The 16,756-nt window shown below is 42.6% G+C and overlaps 1 protein-coding gene across 1 annotated transcript; it reads right to left on the bottom strand.

Annotated features, from left to right (window-relative positions):
* Positions 1-577: 577 nt before the first annotated feature.
* On the bottom strand, positions 578-6,358 carry GOLT1A (golgi transport 1A). Its single transcript, XM_048497053.1, has 5 exons — positions 6,272-6,358; positions 5,158-5,249; positions 4,363-4,541; positions 3,419-3,482; positions 578-1,814 (listed from the first exon to the last, which is right to left on the bottom strand). The coding sequence occupies exons 1-5, from the start codon at positions 6,294-6,296 to the stop codon at positions 1,776-1,778; spliced, it is 399 nt and encodes a 132-aa protein (XP_048353010.1). The 5' UTR covers positions 6,297-6,358; the 3' UTR covers positions 578-1,775.
* Positions 6,359-16,756: the final 10,398 nt, after the last annotated feature.

A 16,756-nucleotide genomic window follows, 5' to 3' on the forward strand; every position in this document is an offset into this window, starting at 1 on the left:
TTCTCGGGCCAACTGCGCGGTGCTAATGGTAATCGCTGGAACACGCTTGTTTTCCTCATGCCCACTTGTTTCACCTGCCACTCATCTCCAGTGCCGCTTCATTGGACTGCTGAGACCCTCCCTCGCTGTCCTCCGACCCCTGGAGGTTGGAGGGCAGCGTGGGTGGGTCTTAGCAGTCCAGCAGGGTGACGCAGGACGACGAGGTGAGTGGGGGGGGACGGGGAAGAGGCGGCTCTGTGCGGAGCTGCCTCTCCCGCGTTGGCCTCTGCGGGGGCCGCTTACACGCTCCCGTGCAGGGGCGCCCTTTCCGCAGTGCGGAAAGGGCCTAAGAGAGAGGTATATGAATCAAACCTTTTGCATTAAAAAAAGCTAGGGATTATGCAAAAAGTACAGAATTATTCTACCATCCATCATGTACGCTGAGAAAGACTTTTTAAAATGGAACAAAAGGAGAAATTGATTTCACCTACTCTGATACTATCATTTACAGGGATAGCTTGTTTCTTCTAAAGGGCAGTGTATCTCGCAGAGATAGGAAAATTTGTAAGCTGAAACAATGTTTTCATTTACACATTTATTTAAACATTTACATTTCTCTTAAAAATCTATTCAAAGATACATACATACATACAACCAACAATTGATGTGTAATAAAAAATAATGAAACTCTATTAAACTCACAACCATGATACATGATACATCATACATTACATTCACCTCAACTCAAGCATACCATTTTTTTTGCCAAATACTCTTTGAAAGAGCACCACATTACAGATTTCTGGATGAGGGGAAACACACTTCATATGGGACTCCATACTCCCATATGAACCTACCCAAGCACTCCTGTCATCTTCAGAAGTCCAGCTTTGGGTGCCTCTGTCATCTAAAGCAAGAGGAGTGGCAAGCCAAGAACTGGCTTTTTTAGTTGTGACACCAAAATTCTGGAACTTGCTCCCCAGGGAGGTTCATCTGTCTCATGTTATTGTTGTCTTTTGCCCGCAGGTGAAGACTTTTTCATTTCATTTGGTGTTTCCTCACTAGCCATTAGCCATCCTCCCTATCTCTGTGTTTTTTATTTATTTTAATATTTATAATCTTAGAAACCTTGAATTGGGTGGAAAGTCAACATAGAAGAGTTTTACATAAATGCATAAAATTCTAGAATTCCTTGGACAAACTGTTTCATAGTGATGGTGCCACCATGAATGGTGACTGAAGAAGCCCTTACCTAAACTAATTGTTAGCTTTTTAAATTTATCTTTAGGAGATAAATGTTGGATTTATCATAAGGAGACTCTTAAACCACTAGAGAATATGCCCAGATGCCCAGTGAACCTATGCTCATTTCTAGTATATACAGGGCTGCTGTTGTGGCCTTCACCATTTGTGCAATCGTGCCTTACTCATATGATTAATATATTCTTATAATTCCCACTGGGCTATGAGCCTGCCAGTGATCCACATTGCTGATCACACAGGGCTTCTAAATGAACAAAATGGGCTAGGATTACCAAGAGAAGGGAGTAGGGTAACGACATTTCTGGGGGGCATGGACATGATGCAAGAGGTCTACAGAGCTGGGGACATCATGCAAAATACTTTCATGTGATGTGCAGATTGGGAGGGTTTCTTAGAAGGCAACTGGGTGTCTGGGGTGCATATGGCAGTTCTCAGTAGCTTAGGGATAAAGCACTGTAAACACAAGTTGCATAAAAAGGTAAATTTGCTTGTCAAAGGTGATACTGTCTTCCTCTTGAGGTTGTCCATCCAGGCTATACCACAGAGCTGGTATCTCCAAGTTTTTGGAACAGCTGCAAAAAGAAGTCATTCTTACCAACAGGTCTTCTCTAAAAAACGCCCAGAAGAGTTTCCCTTTCATCCTCTCAAAGTGCCAGGAAGTTCTCAGGGTACATTACAGTAGGATATCATTCACCCTGGGAACTATGTTTCTTTTGCCAACCCCAACTAATTTGATGCATTCTGAGAAGCAGAGTTTCCAGGATACATGGGATCCTAATGTGAGTGTAAGCATGGGGGACTCAGGAACCCTTTGGCCCTCCCAGTGATATCAATAAGAATGCCATGGTTTCCCAATCAATAGAGGTGGTTGAAAACAGGTTTGAGATAATTTGGTTTGTCCATTTGGTCAGATTCAAATAATTTAACAACCGGTTCCGGTGGTGGGAATTCAAATAATTTAATAACTGATTATTTATAAGCACCATTTTAACAACAACTGAGGTTATATGCCATAGACACCTGTCAGTTAATGTCTATGATCACTGGTCATCAGCATTACATTGCTCTGTTCTTCTATACTATTTTTCTAAGCTACATTCTAGCTGTTGCACAAATCATAAATGATCATGTAGTCTTTTAAACTTTTAGGAGAAGAAAAACCATTTGTTTGGGGGAAAACTAAACTGGGTCACCTATCCTCTCAAAGCATCATACTATCATTTCATATGTCCTTTCTTTCTTAAAATGTGTTCTTTACTGTGTACTTCAGTTGTGGAACACATATAATACCCCATGAAAAGAAGAACAGGAACTGAAAAGCAAGTGCCATGCCCACTCCCCAGCCATCCTCTCTCCCCATGAATTATGAGCAGAGGTGGAGTGAGGGGAAACTGCGCCTGGGGCGTGTGCGTGCCCTGCATCCCTGCCATGGGGTCACCCGCCCCATCACACCCCCTCAACGACCTGGCCATGCCTCTGCCACTGCTCCGCCTGGGGCATTGTGCCCCCGGCCCCATAGGCGCTACGCCACTGATCATGAGACAGGACATTGGGTGTTCCCACAATACTGGGATCATCCACAGTCGGAGCACAACTTGCTCCTGGAGTTGCCCCTTTGAGTTGGAAAATCTCTTTGGATGAGTCTTATAGGTGGCACAATGGGGTGGCTGTGGAATGAGTGTCCATGTGAAAGGGGGTGGGGAGGGGATAAAGCTAAACTCCTAATTTTAGCCAGGCTGAGTCACAGTGCAACTTTGTGCCAACATGATGGAGGGAAGGGGGGTACAAAGGCATCAGCAGTACAGAGCGGGTACAGAGGAGAGCACAGATTCATCAGCAGGAAGCAGCAGGAAGACAAAGCAGGCAGATGCTGTCCCCATCCACTCCCTCACTGGTTGTCACTATTTCCGCAGTGGGGGTACCTTTTCCCATCCCATGTTTTATTGTCTTAACAAGCCCAGGCCAGCCTAGTGCTACATTAGGGCTAATCGTAGCCCTAAATCTGGAAATGTGTTTCTTGCACAACTAATGCACAATCAGGAAAGGATCTTAGTAGTTCAGAAAATCTGAAGATCTGGGTCACTAGTGCATTTGCTTCTTTCACCTAAGCCTAATACCCTTAAACTAAGGTTTTTCCTTTCCCTCATGAGGACATGACCACCCAAATTTGATTTACCTTGCTCAAAAATGGAATATTCACCAATGATGCCAGAAATCCAAAGACAATTGGGAAGAAGTTCCTGATAACACAGAAGGATTTGTTAGATGCTGCTGAAAAATTAAAACTGCTGCAGCTATTTTTAGTTTCACTCTCAAATTCCTTCAGATGTCGAGTGCTTGTTATATAGAAAAAGGATATAGGATCTAAGCAAAGAAGGAACACATAAGAAAAATGCTCAACCCTTTCCATTTCCTCAAGCCCCCGCTCCTTGTGGGCCGCTTTGCCTCCAGCCAAGATTGAAACTGACCTCGAAAGAAGAAAAAGTGTTGCAGGGTGGTAGACCTAAGCAGCTGGCAACTTTACCTGCAATTCATATCAACCTGAATATGTTAAATCTGATGTTGTATTTGAGGAGATAGGATCTAATCCATAAAAGCATATGCTGGAAGCTTTCCATCTCAGTATGACACTGTGAATTGGCCAGCCTGTCAACTCAGTACTGCATTCTAATTGCTGTATACTGTGTTCCTGCTTCCAGCTCAGGAAATTGAACTCAGATGTTAGAACCGTGGTGGGGAACCTATGGCACTCCAGATGTTCATGGACTACAATTCCCATCAGCCCCTGCCAGCATGGTCTATTGGCCATTATGGCAGGGGCTGATGGGAATTGTAGTCCATGAACATCTGGAGTGCCATAGGTTCCCCACCACTGTGTTAGAATGACTGGATTCAGATGAAGTCATCCATGATTCTGGCCTGGCTTGATCTCTGTCTATTATTCATTGTCCATAGAACTCAGTACAGACCACATGATTCCCCCCTCCTCCTTTTTATCCTCATAATCATCTTCTGAGGTAGGTTAGGTTGAAATAATTACTAGCTCATGCTCACAACACCAGCTCACAACAGCCTGACTGAGTACATAGTTTCCCATATAAATGTTAGTGGATGAGTCACCTGAAGAGGTTAATGAAGCCATAGGTCTCCAGCACCATGCCCAGGACTGGCCACCTAAGCAAGACTATGAGTATGCCTCCCAAGAAGAAAGAGGTTCCCTTCAGTTTTTGCCTCTGGAAGAAGAAGCCAAAGGTCCTCTTTAGTCCAATGATAATGGCCAGGCCAGACAAGAACAGGATCTATGGAGAAAAGCAACAACCCTCAAGATGTATTAAGATGTATTACACACAATCAATACAATATCATCTCAATATGTGTCAGGAATAAAGGGTAACTAGGATCCTATGCAGTGAGCTGGAAATTTATGAACTTTCTATCTCTCTTAATAATTCTGATTTCTCTCTCTCTGGAGGAGAATGTTAATTCTGCTTTATCCCTTTCCTTTGCCTAGTAGAAATTCTTCAGCAATAGCTGACCAAAAAGTTTCTCACCGCATGATTAGATGGTGCACCATGTTTTTGCAACATAGACGTCTACATTTCGTGTAGCATTCTGTACCCTTCTCCCTGCCTTGTTCACTGCATACACTGGTCCATGCATGGAGCATAACTCTGCAATTTGCAAAGACAGTTCAGATAATCCTATTAAAAGTTCAAATGTTTGCTTGATTAAAATGGAATCAGTTTCCAAGGAAGTTTGCTTAGCTTTGGGCTATTTCTCGAAAGTGGGTTTAATGAACCTTAAGTTCTAATGAAGATCTGTAACAGATAAGAATTTAGGCTTTCTGTAACCATATACAAAACCATCTTATCTGCCCTGAGACAAAAAAAAATCTGGAACTTTACAAGAACTTACATTTCCAAATGCAAGCAGCACAGAGTCCATGTACAACAGGATTCCAAAAAGAAGGAAAAATGCCCCAAACCCCACAAGTCCCACACCAATCTCTGCAACAGATGAAATGAACACGATTAGAATTGTAGCAGTCTGAAGAGACAAAACTGGGCAAGCAAGTCCCAGCTGGGTCCACTTCAGCTGCTTTGTGGGTGGTCCATCTGAGGCCGGGGTCAGCAGACTCCCCTCCCCTCCCCTCTCCTGCCCTCCCCCACCCCCACCCTCACCAGCTGGGCTCCCAGCCGGCAGCCGGCAGCCCCTTCTGCCCTCCCCTCTGGGCAGAGGCATAGCTAGGAAAAATGGAGCCTGATGCAAAATCTGAGTTTTGTGCACACGCCCCCCCCCCCGGGGCGGCCACTGTGATGCTGGAATCCACCCCCAAATAGCATCACTTTCAATGGTGTTTAAACTAAATCCACCTTAAAGGAAGAATCTGGGGTCCCCAGTTAAAACAACATTGAAAGTGATGCTGTTTTGGGGTGGATTATCCCCCACCCTGAAACAGCATCACTTTCAGTGTTTAAACTGGGGACATCAGATTCTCCCTTTAAATCCATGCAACCCTGCAGATCCTTGCTCCCTGCTCCGGCTTCCCTGCTACAGAGGATACCTCAGCCAGCTTCGGGACCTGGCTTCTAAGACTGAAGAGTCTCCCTGCCTTCTCCCCCTATCCATCTTGCTTCAATCCCAGATCCTGGAAATGTGTAGTCTGCTCATGGTGTGACCCTATAACACCCCCTGCTGACTTTTCTGAGGGTACCGTGCCTATTGGGTCAATCTGTAGGTACAACATGGGTGCTCACAAAAGTTGATAAAAAGCTAAAAATATCTGACTTGTCTCCCCTGGGAGCAGAAACAAAGCACTTCACTGCCTCTAATCTTTAATTTAAAAAATAATGCTAGCAGAGTAGGCAGAGTATGTCACTATAATCTTACATACTCTGAAAGACCAATTGAGCCGGCAACAGATACCCCAAATAGACTCAAGTTCACTTGCATAGTTAACTTGACACCGCTGCTATGTGAATAAATGACTAACCCCTCTCCACAGCTTGTGGGATATATTCCTACTCACTCTGGAGGTCCGTGATCTCCATCATCTTCACTGCTGAAGGCCTAGAGGGTGATTGCTAGATTTTCATTTGTATGTGTGTCAGGAAAGGGAGGGGTGTGAAAGAGAAAAAAGGACGCTATCTAGGTGTTGAACCTTGGAAAGACCTTTAGCCTTTCCAAATCACCCTGCAAATCATTAACCTCTTACTAGTGCAGACTTCACTTAGAGCTACCAGCTTGTCACTGTGAAGACTGCCTGCATTTGTGCATGTGCTATCACAATGACTTGTTTTGTACTGTTTTCCTACTTCAGAAAAGAATCCGGAACATCAGCAGACAATATGGGGAGTTGCCAGCTCCAGCTCAAGAAATTCCTGAAGAATTAAAAAAAGAAGAAATTCAAACAGGAAAGGTCCATAATCTGGATGGTTTTTCAGGTTTATATTATAAATGCTTTGAAAATATTTTACAGCCTCCGCAGCATACCATTAACTCTATTTTTGGAGGAAAGAAAATGCAAGGTTCTTGGAAGGTTGCTAAGATAGCATTAATATAAAATGAGTCCAAGAGATATCTTTGGCAAAGAACTTCAGACCAACAGCAATGTTGAATATTTATTACAATTTTAGCAGATAGTCTAAAAGTTGTGTTGCAGGATTTTATCCACTAAGGCTTTTTTTTGCCTAAAAGACAATTGAGAGATAATGTCAGAACTGTACTAATTGTGTTGGAATACTTGGAAAAACTTAATGAAAAGTAAGCTGCTCTGATATTTTTGGATGCACAGAAAGCATTTGACAATTTGAAATGGTCTTTTTTGTTAAGGTTTTAGAAAATATGGACTTCAGAGAGAATTTTATGAAATGGTTGAAATAATCAAAACAGCACAAATAATTTTCAGTGGGAACTTAACAAAAGGGAACAAGACAAGGATGTTCACTCTCTCTGTTGTTTACACTTGTCTTGGAAATATTAAACAGAGATACAAGAGGTGATGAGTGGATTGGTGGTATAAAATTTTTAAAAGAGACTTATAAACTTAAGAACATTCACTGATGATGATGCTGATCTTGGAAAATCCTAAAAAGGGAGCTGAACCTTTAATCAATCAATCAATCAATCAATCAATCAATCAATCAATTCCATTCATTCATCAATCAATCTATCTATCTATCATATCCATTTATTCATTCTATCTGGTCTATTCATTCATTCATTCATCTATCTATCTATCTATCTATCTATCTATCTATCTATCTATCTATCTATCTATCTATCTATCTATCTATCTATCCATCTATCTATCTATCCATCTATCTATCCATCTATCCATCTATCCATCTATCCATCTATCCATCTATCTATCGATTATTAATAGGTATTTATTAATTAATTGGTATTTATACCCGCCTCATACTAGCATCTCAAAGCAGCTTACATAAATTAAAAACAATTAAAAACCACAATAAAAACATCATCAATAAAATATAACAATTAAACGACAATAAAAATAGCCTTAAAGTAATTCCAACCTTGATTCCCCCACCCTCCCCTCCATGTGAGGTGACCGAGAGAGTTTGGCTCCTTGGCAGTGTTCAAAATTAATAAACAGAAAATGAAGGTTTTAACAAAGAATATGAGCATACAGGATGAACTGAAAAACCCTTTGAGGTTCATTCTCAAAATTTTTGTGGTGACTCGAGCCATCATTTTGACCATTTCATTCAAAATTCTTGAACATGTTTTATTTGTTTGTTTTTTCCACTTAATACCCTGCCCTCCCCCAGCAATGCTGGGCTCAGGGCGGCTTCCAACAAGATACAGTTTAAAAATACAATATATACATTAAAACATGCAATTTAAAACCACAAATCCTAATTTAACTTCAACAGATGGCATTCAAATTGTATACCTATGATATAATAATAAACTCATTGGTTAGTTGTTTGCAGTGATGGTAAATAATGGTTAAGAACCACTCACAGCAATTAGAACCTCCAGAGGGCAGAGACTGGGAGGGAAGAGAAAAAAGGAGGGAAGGAATGGACGGGAAGGAAGGAAGGGAGGCCAGCTGATCTACTTAACTGTTGCTGCCTCAACCACTTCTGGAGCAACTTCAAGGGCAGCTCTACGCAGGGTGAGTTACAGAGGAGGTGACGGTTGCATGGATCACTGTGAAATCCAACAGGTAGGATACAGTGTAGCAGCAATAACTCATATGTAAAAGAGGGGGAAACCTTAGTCCAAAAAGGTCCCCCAGGATTTCTTCTGTTGAATTAATAACTGTTCAAATCTCCCATTTCAGTGAATGGACTAAGGACTCTGCATTCAGTAGCATCAGATGTGTGCTTGGGTATTCTTGTGTGTTATATTATATTTTTCATATATGTCCCAGTTATCTTGTTTATGTATTTATGGTGCACTCTCCACTTTAGCACTTTATTAAACAGCAGCTTGCACTTTAAGTAGTTCATGAATCGGTGCCATTAGGATAGAGTGATTTTTGTGAGTTTGCATGGATCACTGTGGCCACGTGAGTACAGAACAGGTAAGGGACCAGCTGCCTGACTTGACAAAGATGAGGAAAATGCTTTCTTAGTTACATTTCTGATCTTCAGTGAACACCCAAGATTACCCCCAGACTCTTGATGGGAGGGGCTGGTACCAGCTGTGTTCCATCAAGAGGGGGAAGCTAAATCCTCTGATCCAGGCCATCTAGGCCCAGCTACAGGAACTCCATCTTCAGTGTCTGAAGGTTTCAGGTGGCTGTGCTTCAACCACACCACCACAGCTTCCAGGCACCTGTCCATCAACAGATGCAGGAGGATGTCATCTGCATATTGTTAGCAACTGAGCCTGAGACATTGGGGAGAAGATCACCCTCTGTGGGATCCCCCATGCCAAGAGGTGTCATGTTAAAATCCTCTTCCTTAGCTCCACCCTCTGCCCATGACCCTGGAGAAACAAGCTCAGCCATTGCAGGACTATTCCATGTACTCCAGTGTTGGTGAAGTGGGGGTTAAACATGGTTGACCATATGAAATGATGCTGAGAAATTTGATAACGCCACCAGTTGCAGACCCACCTCAATTGAGATTTCTGTGGAAATTGTCTGTGAGGGTGGCAGGTCTTCGTCCAGTGGCCAGGTCATCCAGTGACCAGACTGGAATGGACTGGTGTGGCCCCCAGGAAAGCCTGGAGTTGTTCTGCTACCACCCATTCAAGAAATGGTAGACTGGACAGGGGTTAGCTAGATCAAAAGGATAGTGTTGGTTTCTTTAGCAGCATCCTCACCACTACTGCCTTCAATATTTCCAGGAAGAACCCTAAACTCAGAGAAAGGTTGATAATGTATTTCAGGGAAGCTCATCCCCTCCCTCCCGCCTCCTGCACTGGCTTTAACCAACCAGGACAAGCATGGATCAAGGAGGTTAGTTGTCCATTTAATAGCAGATAGGACCATGTTTACCTCAGTCTGAGAGAGACATCTGAATTGATCTGATGCAGGACCCAAAAATGATTGCATTAACATTGGTGGGGAGGTCGTGGTGGAACAACAAAACTTTAGCCACCAAACAAACAAAGAAACCCCTCATAAAAGCCAAATTAATAACATTTTGAGAGTCTCTTGACAGGGATGTAAGTGATCTAATTATCTTAAAAAATTGTGTCGGGCATAAGTCTGTGGATGCAATGGAGGTTACATTGGCCATTTCTCCACTGGGAAATTAAGTCCAGATACAACTAGGCTTAAAAAGAAATGGCACCTTTTCATCGCGGTTTCACCCTCCCCACTGCAGCGTGTGTGTGATGAGGACATCCACGTCTATCACGCTTTCAAACAGTGCAGCACTCCCCACAATCACGCGATCAAACGCGCAATCTGCTCAGCTGCTCTTTCTTCCTCATCCTGATTGGCTGTTGCACTGTGTTAGGGGGGAAAAATTTTAAAAAAACTTTTTAAAAAAACTTTTTTTTTGCATAGCTATGTCACCACATGGATGCATAGATAGGTCAGTAGCTGTTTTTCATGCTAAGTACTCTTTACCCACGCAGCTGCGCTGGCACAAAAGTGTAATTTTTACAGTTGGCACAGAAATCTTGTTCCACACAGCCACGTTTCAAGTTAGCCTCCGCTGGCATGATAAAAAGGACTGTGTGCACTTCGCATACAGCCCGCCGCGCTCTGATAAAGCATGCAGGGGGCACCGGATCCCCAAAAGCATTTTGAAAACCAATCATACCCACGAGTCTCTGCGAGCGAGGACAAATCTGCTTGCTGACTATGCATGGGAGACTGGCAAGCCCAGACAGGTCTTCAGGTCAAAATGGTCTGAACTTGGCACTCTGTCCATAGAGATCAGGCTAATATCCACACCCAATGAAAAGATAAAATGCAGCATATGGCCTGTTTGATGTGTAGAACCTGACACAATTTAGGAGAGTCCCACAGCTGCTACGGATGTTATTAGGGCCAATGTCAAAGAAGAAGGGGATGTGGTAGCTGCATGGATGTTGAAATCTCTCCCTAGGGATCTTATTACCTCTAGGGATCCTGGTGGAGAACCTTATATTCCAGATAAAGTTATGGACTTATTATCATCAGCCCCTGCCAGCATGGCCAATTGGCCATGCTGGCAAGGGCTGGGATGGGGAATTGTAGTCCATAACATCTGGAGTGCCAAAGGTTCGCCACCACTGCCCTAGGGACAGTGATGGCGTAACTCTTCGAAGACCGAAAGTGCCCAAACTGCAAACCCAAAACCCACTTATATTTTATCACAAAGTGCCAACACAGCAATTTAACCTCCAAGGAATACTGAGGTTTTTGTTTAGAAAAAACAGTTGGCTCCGAGGTGTGCATTACTCAGGAGTAAGCTTGGTGGTAGTCGGTGGCTTTGCTTTGAAGCAACTGTGCAACTCTTCCAACAGGTGAATCACGACCCTAGGAGGGTTTATTCAGAAGCAAGCCCCATTGCCAGCAACCGAGCTTACTCCCAGGTAAAGGATTGCGCTTTAGTTGTTCCCATGAAAGTCAGTGGGGTTTAACAGTGCTTAACAGGGTTACCTACACTGCTTCCCCAAAACTAGGTCTTAGGTTTAATGCTAATAATCGAGCCCAGCAGCCCAGGCCAGCCTAGATGGGGGGGGGGGGCACTCTGTTTGCGTGTACCCACAGAGAGGGCTCTGAGTACCACCTCTGGCACCCATGCCATAGGTTCGCCACCACTGCCCTAGGATACCTAAAGACCCAGTCAGGCCCCTCCTGCTTTAGGTTCAGCAGAGTATCTGCTGGTGTGCTAGGTAATCAATACACCAGCAGGATACTCTCCTCAGCATCCCACACCAAGCTTAAACTATCAATGCCAGAGATCTCCATGGTGGGGACTGTCCTGAAGGTGAAAGGATCCTGAATGAGCGCAGCCACCCCACCTCCTGACTGACCCTTTATCCAAGACTGATGAAGGACTGAGAAACCTGGGGAGAATGAGAAACCTGGGCATGAGATCATGTCAGCAAGCTATTTTGGGAGGAGGAAAGGCCCAAGTTACTCAGTAAGTACCCTACCAATAACTTAGCCATTTCTGCTTCCTATGTGAAACAGCTAAGGTTGGGGCAAAAGAGGAGGAGATAAATAAAAATAGGATAGCAGGAAAAGATCTCTGTGGCATTTCACAGCCAACATTTTCTGTTGGTCTTTCCCAACATTTCCCCAGAAGAATGAGAAAAACATACAATCTATTTACAAACCATCAATTTTTATTTTATTTGCTTTATACAAACTTGCAAGGTACAAATGCATTTTATTTTGTTTTCCTTGTGTGAGATTTGACCTTTTGAAGTAGCTACATCTAGAACAAATGCTGCTGGGAGGGAATATTAAGCAAGCCACAGTGGATTTTAATTACTGGAAAGATTATCCCTTGGTTTGGTGTGAGGAACCCCAAGCCACTGACAAAGGTTTGCTTGTTTTTAATAACAAGACTGCTAATTTTAAATTGTCATTATCTAAGGTCACTTTTGTACAAAAAATAGACACCAACATCACATTGCTTCTTTGATAATTTTTAAAATCTAACACTAGCAAAATTTTGCTCCAAGTAATGTGCATAAATAATGCAGTTTTTCTTGGTTACAGGTGCAGCCATTGGCATATGAAAGTGTTATTAAAAGGAAAAAAGACCCTTAAACAAAATAATTTCAAACATGTTTCACAATACTGCAAAACTGTGACCCTAAATGTACTCTGCTGAGAGCTCACAGCTTGTAACCCCAAAATGCTTAAAGTGACATTAGCAATACTTGGTCACAGAGTCTATCTAGCTATTAATTGAGCAGAGGGCTGGTGAGACGAAATGGAGAACATTCCTTGATGTCCTTTGTGCCATTTATTTCAGCCTTCCTAAGTGGCAGAGAGAAGTACTAAAATTACTGGGGGAGGGAGACTACTAGGGACTATGTACTCCAACACTTTCTTGACAGAAAGAACGACCAAGAGTCTGCAAAAAGTGGTACAGACTTTGCTTCAACACTGAACCCCCTCACAGTGATTGCTGCACCTTTCTTAAACAAGCATACAAGTAGGACCACTAATCTCAAAGTCCTCAAAAGAGGTAGAATGAGGAGGCCTCTCAGTGACTTGGGGCAAGGGAAAGCAAGGATCAAGCCTCAGTGGACAATCTTTCAGGAAGCTAACTTCAAGCTCCTTCCTCCCCAGGTATTGAGCCACCCCGTTTATTATTCAAATATTCCACTCTTTCAAGGCAGCCTTCACAGCAAGGAAAAAATTCAAATCCCTCCTGAAAGGCGCATCCCTCCCCAGAAACTCTGGGTGTGCAGAGGTAAGGATAGCAGCTGGGAGAGTGAAACAGTGAAGAAAGAGAGAAACTCCCAGTTGCTTTGCTAACCACATCAAAACACATTCACATGAACAAAACGGAGGTAAAAACAAAGTGGCATTGGCATCAAAAAGCCACCTCTATTGCAAGGGTCCCCAATGGGATAGCTGTGTACCAGCAAGACAATCTTTGTGGTCCCTGATATGCTACAGTCCTATATACTCTTCATATCACATACCTTCCAGGCCAGAGCCTCAAGCATCAGCTTAGCAGCATTCATTGCACATGAACTCTGCCAAGCAGGGTCAGCTGAGGAGAGGGCCCAAACACAAAAAATACCATCGTATCCAACAACAGGGAAATAAACGCGTTGTTCCTTAAAATTGACAGCTTTTATTTATTTTAAATAAATTTGCTTTTCAATAAAAGCAGAAAAAATATATATTTCTTTAAATATGTCTTCTTTTTACTTATTCTGATAAACTGCCCAAAGTGACTCTGTTTTCAGTAACTCAGTGGCAGGGCTGACTTCAGTGGCCCTGTACACAAAGAACAGAAGCATAAAACGAAATAGTATGGTGAAAAAAGAACACACACACACACACACAAACATATATCACTGTATAAATTCCATAAAACATATATTAAGGCATGTAGAGAATAATGAAGGGCAACTTTAATGAGCTGAACAGTGTTACCTTAGAAGCAGAGCCAAGCAATTGTTTAAAATCTTGGAATGTGATGTGTATTGTTGAAGGAGAGAAAGAACTGGAACTCTAATTCCTGGAGTGTCCCATATATTGCCAAAAGGGTAATAATAATAAAAAGAGAGTCATACTTTCTACTGGACAAGGGAAATGGGAACATTTCTATTTTTAATAGCACCCAGCCAGCAATTTTCCATTTTGATACATGAGAAGGTTAGTTAGGTATCGCTGAGAACTATCATTCCTATTGACTTCTACTGATGGGGGGAATTTCAGAAGAGTCCCAGTGAAAGGAATCCCCTTGCTACTTTGTGTAGAAAACTGCCATTCCAGCATACTCCCCAATTCTCTAGTATGAAAAGACTAACAGGAATCATTCAGAACTGCTAGCTGGCTTGTGGAAACTTCCCCAAGTCTGCCTCATCCCATACCCTTAAATTCAAACTATATAAAGGGACAACTTCAAGTATTGGTTAAGATCAATTATAACCTCCACCCCCCTTCAGAAGAGTTCACTTGGAGATTCTGCATTTTCCTTCTTTTCATTTCACGAATCCCTCAAACCAATCTAAACTTGTAGGTGGCCAGTCCATCTCTAGTCTGCCTCATTTTTCCCCCCAATGAAGTGTCTTCGAAGCTACGAAGACACGATATGAGAAGCCTTTGTAGCTTTGAAGACACCTCACTGAAAACAAAAAATGGAAAAAAATGACACGTTCTCAGAATTACCAGGCAAAACTAAGTTAATTCATGTACTTTAAATGCTGAAATGGCAGGTGGCTGCAATGCAAGCAGAGGAAACCTCTGTGGGAAAACTTCAGCAGATTGCTGGCTGCATGGAAGATCTCATGGAAGTGGCAGGAAATGGTGGGAAAAAGAACCGGTTTTGCTGGCAACACTTTTATTTTTCTGCACTATGTGGACAAAAAAGCAAAAACGGTTCTTTTTATAACGTCTGCATGACTTTTTATTTTTGTGATGTGGAAAAAGTCACGGTTGCCTCCCTGCAGTCTGTTCCTCTGCCACTCTTCTCTTAACTGGATGCCTGTACTGAATCTGAGACTGGCTCGAGCAAAAGCACCTTGGGGAAAAGAGCTGTGTGTGTAGAGGTCAGTCCAGGGTCAGCAGTCCCCACCCACAGGCCCCTTTTGCAGCAGATCCTGCCCTGGCTTTACATGTGCTCGGGGACAACCCTCATTTAAAGAAAGGGTCTGCTGCTGCCCAATTAGTTGAACTTTGGTGTAAAAATGTTGTCTTGCCATCTACTTATCTGACAACTTTGCAGATACTGAACTTGCTCCTGATTGTTTCATGGTGAGGAAAGACTTGGGCAACACAAACTGAAAGTCCTTGGTCCATGCAACAGTTAACTTGCCACCACAGGGAAGATTGTGACCACATACAGGAGGAAGTTCAGAGAGCTCATTGACATTCACAACCTGCACTTTGCAAGCCTGTCTCTAGCCAGACCAAATGCAATCAGAGGTATTCAGTGTCTTCCCTAAAAATGAAACTGATTGTGGACAGGAAATCCAATTCATATTCAGTCCAAACTAGCCTTGATTAATGTGGCTTTAGGATGGCAGAATTCATAAGCTGACAATGCTTCTATTTTAACTAGTAGTATGGAGGCAGAATTTCTAGCTGTGATGGACCTTTGAATAAAATCTGTGAATGAAATGCCTGTGCCACAATCAGGCTTTGAATGAAGTCACAAACCTTATGACTGTACCATAGCAGCATTTCAAAAGTATAGTACCGCTGAAAAGTCAAAGTACAGTCTAAAGGACCAACACCACTAGTACCATCCACTGTATCAATGTGAAGAGCCCAGAACATTGATTTAGGCAGGAATTGGGTTCTTTTGAAAACCTGGCCATGAAGCTTTCTAAAAATTCTGCTCCATAGAATGAAAGGTAGCTGTTTGAAAAAGCTGGATACACTTGCATATTCTAAGTCTGATAACCACTTATATTCATTAATTCGTTACAGGTACGGGTTGAGAAGAACTGTGAAAATCAGTTTTGGAAGACTTCTAATTTATTCTTTATTGGACATGGCCAACTGATGGTCTGTAAGCTGTTTGTGACCTTTGAAGCAATTTCATTTGCCACTCCTTCCATTGGCCCTACTTAATTTTAGTAGTAAAAATCTGTTCTGAAAACATTGATTTTCAGAAATTGTGTGAGATTCCATTATTTATGTTTTGTATATAATGCCCTGTCCATACTTGTAATGTGCTGTAAAACTGTAGTAGAGCCTGACCACTTTTAAATGTATCAGGCACCATATATTTTCAGCCCTTGGATCACCATTTGGTGATTACCCCTGAGCGAGAATATAGAAGTTGGTTATTCTTATTCCAGAGGATATTCAGACAAGCTTCATGATGTACACATAATCTTTGAATAGCAGTTGCCGGGTTTGGGGGAGGGGGGAGGAGGAGGAGGAAGGGGAGGCTTTTGACATTGTGCTTCTGCCATGAGCCTTCTGGGGAAACAGGACACTGGACTACAGGGAGTATTATTCTGATCCAGCGCAGCTCTTTTGACATATCACTACAGTGTGAAAGAATTGCTCAGTTAGACCTGGAGTCTGATAAGATACCTGGATCAATACAGGGCAGAACAAAAGAGATTTTTTTTAAAAAAAATATCTTTGTACTTATATAAATCTAGCGGCCTCCTACTGAGAAAACAATGAGGGCTCATCTGGCAAAGCAGGCTCATTTGATATGGCATTGTGAGGCCAGACCCGGTACAGATGTGGCCCTGCACTGCTGGCATAGGAGTTCTGTTTACTTGCAAGGTCATAGCAGAGAACATGATGTATGAAAGGGATTCTATCTCCAAATCATCTGCATGCTGTTCTTCTGGAAAGTACAGTAAGAATAGAAATTTTGAACTGCCTACCCTGCAGAAGTCAGGGGAAGTGGCGTAGTGACTAAAAGCAAACGTACTC

The sequence above is a fragment of the Sphaerodactylus townsendi genome, linkage group LG05, assembly GCF_021028975.2.
Source record: "Sphaerodactylus townsendi isolate TG3544 linkage group LG05, MPM_Stown_v2.3, whole genome shotgun sequence".
Lineage (NCBI taxonomy): Eukaryota > Metazoa > Chordata > Lepidosauria > Squamata > Sphaerodactylidae > Sphaerodactylus > Sphaerodactylus townsendi.

Coding starts and splice junctions, on each gene's coding strand:
- GOLT1A (XM_048497053.1), bottom strand. CDS start 6,296: ATGATGGAGATCACGGACCTCCAGA. Junction 3,483..4,362: donor GGCTTCATTAACCTCTTCAG/GTGACTCATCCA, acceptor CTGTGTTATCAG/GAACTTCTTCCCAATTGTCT. Junction 1,815..3,418: donor ATATTCCATTTTTGAGCAAG/GTAAATCAAATT, acceptor TTCTTTTTGCAG/CTGTTCCAAAAACTTGGAGA.